Consider the following 7,174-nt stretch of genomic DNA (forward strand, 5'->3'; position numbering starts at 1 on the left):
ATATATGAACTTTTCATAAATTCCGCATAAAACTATAATTATGGATTTTATCAAATTTTTATAAATTTTGTTTCAGGAAGAGATTACTTAAGTTTCTCCTAGGAATGGTAATTTACCTGGGAGACCAAATTGTAGTGCAGCAAATTAATTTGACCAATACAGGTTGAGCATCCCTAATCCAAAATTTTGAAACATTTTCAAAAGAAATGCTCATTGGAACATTTCAGATTTTAGATTTTTGGACTGGGGATGCTCAGCTGGTATTCTGCAAATATGCCAAACTCCCGAATAATCTGAAATCCGAACACTTCTGGTTCCAAGTATTTCAGATGAGGGTTACTCAACCTGTAATATAATCATATTATACTCATTTGAAGGAGTAGAAAATAATGATCTTAAATTATTTTTTATTAAAATGTGATGGAAAAAAATTAAGTGTGTCAAAATTCTTAGAAGACCTTATCTAACCTACGTGAAAGTTCTGATTATTCGACAAAACTGAAACTTGTTTTAAGACACAGATAATGTCTGATTTCCCAAATCAGTGGTTTGTGCTCCTTTCTCTACCTTGATATGCAAATAGTGTGTTCACACAGCTGACATGACAGGCTGTAGGTGACATGCAGTTCCCGGTGGTAGACTGCGTTTAACTCAGTTTCTCTTCCTAGAAAGCATGCCCAAACACAAATGAGCGAGAATGATGTTGCAGTAGGAATAACCTTGAATCTTATGTTTTTAATAGTTACCAAAAAATACTTCTTCAAAATGGTCATTTAACCTGTATAGTCAAAATATCTTGGGGTATGTTCTTGAGATTTGCAGATCCACTGTACAGTGGTTAATTCTCAGCTTCTCGTGTATGATGATGGAAGTGGTGAAGGCAAGGAAAGGGGAAAGTAATGGGAGCAGGAGACAATGAGACAAAGGAAACATTAGCTCCAGCAGAAATGCCAATGTTTTGCTATTTTACATAAAATGTAGGGACTTTGTAACCATATAGGTCCATTTAACCATCTGCCATTTTTTCCTACAGTTGTCATATTTATTACAACTACATGCAACTACAAACCTTGCAAGACAATGTATGTTACTATTTTTGCTTTGAGAAATTAAGAGCAAGTCTTTGCTATTGTGACTAGTGCTGTGATAAACATATGTGTGCGTGTATCTTTATAGTAGAATGATTTATAATCCTTAGGATATATACCCAGTAATGGGATTGCTGGGTCAAACAGTATTTCTAGATCTCTGAGGAATTGCCACACTATCTTCCACAATGGTTGAACTAATTTACACTCCTACCAACAGTGTAAAAGCGTTCCTATTTCTCCACATCCTCTCCAGCATCTGTTGTTTCCTGACTTTTAATGATCGCCATTCTAACTGGCATACACCATGGAATACTATGTAGCCATAAAAAAGAATGAGTTCATGTCCTTTGCAGGGACATAGATAAAGGTGGAAACCATCACTCAGCAAATGAACACGGGAACAGAAAACCAAACACCACATGTTCTCACTCATAAGTGGGAGTTGAACAATGAGAACATATGGACACAGGGAGGGGAACATCATACACTCGGGCCTGTTGAGGGATGGGGAGCAAGGGGAGGGAGAGCATTAGGACAAATACCTAATGCACGTGGGGCTCAAAACCTAGGTGACGGGTTGATGAGTGTAGCAAACCACCATGGCACACGTATACCTATGTAACCGGCATGTGCTGCACATGTATCCAGAACTTAAAAATTCTTTATATGTACTCAGATATTTACATTTATAATGCTCTTCATTCCTTCCTAAAGATGTACGTTTCCCTCTAGTGTCATCTCCTGATAGCCTGAATAACTCCCTTTAGCACAGGTCTGCTGGCAATGAATTTTTAGTTTTTTATAATCTGAAATGTCTTCATTTCACCTTCATTCTTGAAGGATATTTTCACTGGACATTCTGGGTTGAACAAGTTTGTTTTCTCAGCACTCAAAGGATGTCATATCACTGTCTTCTGGTTACTGTGGTTTTCTGATGAGAGGTTCGTGGTTATTAAAATCATCCTTTCCCTGTATATCATGTGTAATTTTTCTCTGCTTTCAGGATTTTCTCTTTAGGTTTCAGCAACGTGACTATGACATCTGTAGGCATTTTGTGTATGTGTGTAGTTAGCCGTTTCGGGCTTGCTAAACTTCTTTAATCTGAAAATGTATTTCTTTCACTACATTTTGGAAGTTTTCAGCCATTGTTTTTTCAAATATATTTTTCTGCTCCATTTACTGTCTCCTGTCCCTCTAGAACTCCAAGTACCAGACCTTAGACCTCTGATATTAGCCCACAAGTCTCTGTTCCCTTTTTTAAGTCTTTTTTTCTCTTTCCTTCAGATTGGATAATGTTCACTTATTTATTTCATTTATTTATTTTATTTCATTTATTTTCAAATTCACAAATTCTTTCCTGCATCATTTCTCCATTCTTCTGTTAAGCACATCCAGCAGCATGTTTAAAAATTTCAGATCTGTTTGTTCTATAATTTCTGTTTTGTTCTTTTAGTAGTTTCTCTGTTGACATTTTCTGTTTTGTTCATTGCAGGTATATTTTCCTTTATGTAATTGAACACAGTTAAATAGCTACTTTAAAGTCTAATAATTCCAACATATGGGTTATCTTGGAGATTGCAGCATTGATTGTCTTCTCTTTGAGAATGGGTCACATTTGTACATGTTATGTTGTAGAGAGCCTGCATCTTGCTGTATTCATTCAGAGAGTGTAAATATTTTTCTTCTAGCAGGTAGTTAACTTGGTTAACTTAGCTTGGTTGAAGTGGAGTAAGTATTGAATATTTATGTTAGGAATGACCTGTTCGCTGTATTTTAAATTCGGATCATGTAGGTGCCTTTCGGTCTCTTATATGGTACAAGGGGTTTTTAAAAAAAATCACTCAAATGAGAATCAGAATGTTTGGGTTCCAGTCTCTGCCTTAATAGTTGACTACCTAATTATTGTTATATTACAATTAACAATCATTATGTTATAATTAGCCAAGTATTGTTATTATGATTCATTAATTGTTATAATAAACGAGTTGTATCTCTTTGGCCTGTGGAATGAGAGGCCTGGTCATCCTTAAAGGTCCTTTTCCTATTTGTGTCCTATACTCCTTTAATTGCTTAATATAAGTATCTTGAAGTCTGAGTTAATTATTTAATTTCATAGGATTCAAAATGTTGATTTCATATATTATGTAGCAGAAAGAATATCCCGGTATTAGAAAATGTGGTCATGTATTATTGATATTTTTTCTTTTAATCCCAGATTGCCTTAAAAATACTTTGCCCCTACTTTGCTTTATGCCTCAGTGTTTCCTGGGCACAGGTTATTTCATTCAAAAAACAATAACTGAAAAGAATTTTATTTTTAACCTAATATTATATTTTAAATATTTGTTTGTCTCTTAGGAAAAAGTGCTGCAAAGGATATAAATTTGTTCTTGGACAATGCATCCCAGAAGGTATGTAATATAAAAAAGATTGTGTCACTTTATTCACAACTAATCACTCAAAGTCTATCAACTTTAGATGTTGAAGGAATATAGGTGCTATCTGTGTCTGATTATCTGTGCCATCTGTGCATATTTTTTGGCATTAAATTTTTTTTGGCATTAAATTTTTCTGATGCCAATTTTGTTATATGTAACGTCCAGTGTCTGATCATTACATGTGTTTGCACACATTGAGTCATTCTTATATAGCATTGCAGGTTTTATGATTCATGGGCTATAATCCCCCAGTTAGCATTTTATACACAGTTAGAACTAGCCCTCCTCCCTTGACCTCTCCACCTGCTTTCTTTACCTGCCTTTCACCTGCTAAACCTTAAGTCCCTTTACATGCCCATCAGCAAACACGACCTGAGTGTTCAACCCAGCACTCAGATACAGATACAAAGTAAGGCAGGGACCCAGCTCTCAAGTTGCATGCGTTCAACTTGAGAAGCCAGGATGGGGAGCAGATAGAATCAGATAGACCTGGATTTTAATCATGCTTCTATGTCCTACTAATAGCTGTGACCTTGGGCAAGTTCAAGTTACTTTCTAAGCCTTGGTTCTTACAGGGTGGTATTAGTATGTAGGTCAAATGATGGTTTTAAGAATTTTGCCACATATCAAGCACTTGGAACACAGGCTGGTTCTTATTACATGCTTGATAAATGGTGGCTGCTGTTATTGCTGCTATTGTCGTTGTTAGTAATAACTGCAATGTGTCCAATAGAGACATTCAAAGCAGGAAGTGTTCAGAGGGGACACATACACAGAGGCCCAGGGCAGTCAAAGAGGGTCTTGGAAATGAGGGGAGAAGTGAGACCATGTTATCAAGGAAGACTGCCCAGGACTTAAACAAGTAGAAAGTAGAGGACTGCGGTGGGTTCCAGGCAGAGCCCTGACACAGAAAGCACTAAAGACTTTGTTTGAAGGGCATGGGGTTAAGCTTGTTCAGGGCTGGGGTGAGATGGGTGGGGAATGTGAAACAGTTTTCTTCACCTTTGTCCAAGAAGCCAGATCTCTGTAGAAGATCGAGAGCCCAGCCAAGCTAATTCTGTTGCATTATCTCATAGAGCACCATTTTTGGTCAGTTAGAAGCAGATGAATCCCTCCCATTTATTGCTGTTTTCAGTGGAAGGATGGGACGGTTCCTTGAATCATAGCTGCAACCTTTGAGGAAGCTGCCGTAGGAAGGCTGGCTGGGAGCCGCTCCACATGTGATGGCTGATGTGGTCTTGGGTTTCTCTAAGCTGAATTTCTCTCTGCCAGTCGATTCTGTTGGTTATAGCATGATGGGTAAACCCACAAAAGTCGCAATAATTGCATTTCTTTCTATATCAGCTTTTCTCAATCACCAGCTGTGTCCCTTATGTTGCAGTTTGGCAGACTGCAAAGAAAATTAAGTTTTAGGCCCTTTGGTTCAAGATCTTATCTAAAGACCTTGCCCAACCTAATTAAAAACACATTGCGTGGATACCACATACTTAGAGTTTCTTTCAGTGTTAGTGGTTTCAAACATCTAGGTCTTAAAACTCATCTCCCTCATCCTAAAGGAACTACAGCGCCTATGATTAACATAACCCAGAACTGAATATTTTCAGGAAAAGTGGTCACACATGCTGAAAGTTGTTTTGTCATTTTTGCTAGAACACTTTTCATAGCAGATTTGTTTTAATCTGTGGGAAAAAGTCAGTGATTGTTTCTTTTACTAAAGAGATCTTTAGTCATAATTGTTTCTATCCCCAGAGAATGCAAAGTACAAATGCAGGATTTCAGAAAATATTGTATATTAAGGTTCTCCAGAGAAATAGAACCAATTTTGATTTTGATTTTCTATGTATGGAGAGAGAGGGAGAGACTGAGACTGAGGGAGAGATTGAGACTTCTTTAAAGGGATTGGCTCATGAGATTGTGGAGATGCAAGTCCAAAGTCTTCAGTGTAGGCTGGCAGGCAAGAGATCCAGGGAGGAGTTGCAGTTGGAGTCTGCTGGCCAGAAGTCCCCCTTAGATTGGCGGGGTGTGGGAGGGGAGGTCATGTTTTTTTCTATTAAGACCTTCACCTGATTGGATGAGGCCCACACACATTATGGAGGGTCATCTGATTTACTCAAAGTCTACTGATTTCAATGTTAATCTCATCTAAAAATATCTTCACAGAAACACCTAGAATAACGTTTGACCTAATATTTGGATACTTTGGCCTAGCCAAGATGACACATAAAATTATCGCAAATCTACCCCTTGTCAACTTGGCACCCATACACCTCTCCTTAAACCATACCTAATCTCCAGATACAGGCAATAACAAAGTTGTATGTTCTTCTGACATGCTACAACTAATCCCGCATGAAACACACTAACCCTTTCCCCAGAAGAGGGTATGAAGTCCTGTGGCACTGAACTTTTCCAGCATCTCCTTGATATGCTTTAACGTAAATACTGTGATGTAAAGTTAACAGTATTTAAATACTGTGATATAAAGTCACTACACCTTATGACATATGATAAGAGGATAAAAGAAGGAAGAAAACAAAGATTGGCATGCAGATGCACACGCACAAACACAAACATGGAAATAATCCATGGAAAGATACGAAATACTCATTACAATTTACAGTGCTTTTTTTCTGTAACTTGTCACATGGTCATAGCTGATATATGTAACCTGCCACCTTCTACTACCGAACCCGTATTCCCTTTGCCCTCAGCAAGCACCTTGCCTGATCATGGTTCTTTCTCTATCTGGTAAGGTGATCCACACCTTCATTCCTGAAGGATCTGAGATGTTAGCCCTGCCTGAATTGAGTTGTTGTCTTCTGTTGACTTTTTAATCACAGGGTGTGACAATTACTAAGGGACCACCTAAGGTGTTTCTGGTGTTCCAGAAAATTTTTCTTCCCTCTGTTGTGGAGTAACAGTACAATTTCCCCTTGGTAGCCAGGATCAGTCACCCCAGCTGGCACAGTAACTCCCTTTTTTGCCTGCTGATGCAGAGGCATGAAGAGACCAAAGTGGCCAGGTGGCACCTTAATTTTCAGTTCAATGGAATCATTTTTGCCTCTGTTGCTGGAAGCATTCCTCCCTTTGAAACTAAGCCCTCTAGGCCAATATAACATAAAGTTACAGGAACAGGAAGCAAAAATTTTGCTAGTGCATCAGTAGGGGTAACAATGAGTGGTGCCACTCCCATTTCCACCCTTGATTCTGGGACCTGTGAATCCTGGTTATGGGACAAACCATACCATATGTTGGATACTGATTCAGAGCATATATATCCTCCTGATGAACCTTGCTCCAGACTAAATAGCTGGGTACCATGGCCTAGCCAAGTTGACCTGTAGCATTAACCATAACAGATGGCAAAAAGAAACTAGAATGTCTAAAGAAATATGTTAACTCATAAGTGGAAGCTATAGTTTTTAAGCGTTGCTGCCTCATATTTGCTGCTTTAAGTCAGGAAGCCAATGGAGAATATTCTCCACTAAAATGAGGGAGTAAACTGGAAGAGAGAAAGATGTGGATGTATGGTTTGGCTGTGTCCCTACCCAAATCTGACATTGAATTGTAATAATCCCCACGTGTCAAGGGCAGGGCCAGGTGGAGATAATTGAATCATGGGGCAGTTTCCCCCATACTGTTCTC

The 7,174-nt window shown here is 38.4% G+C and overlaps 1 protein-coding gene across 1 annotated transcript in view; it reads left to right on the top strand.

Annotated features, from left to right (window-relative positions):
- CCBE1 (collagen and calcium binding EGF domains 1) overlaps positions 1-7,174 on the top strand; it is a 272,969-nt gene that overhangs the window by 219,187 nt on the left and 46,608 nt on the right. The window contains exon 3 of the mRNA XM_011971688.1: positions 3,450-3,502. Within this exon, the coding sequence (XP_011827078.1) occupies positions 3,450-3,502 (53 nt within the window). The remainder of the gene's footprint in view (positions 1-3,449; positions 3,503-7,174) is intronic.

Source organism: Mandrillus leucophaeus, unplaced genomic scaffold (assembly GCF_000951045.1).
Source record: "Mandrillus leucophaeus isolate KB7577 unplaced genomic scaffold, Mleu.le_1.0 Scaffold124, whole genome shotgun sequence".
NCBI classification, from domain to species: domain Eukaryota; kingdom Metazoa; phylum Chordata; class Mammalia; order Primates; family Cercopithecidae; genus Mandrillus; species Mandrillus leucophaeus.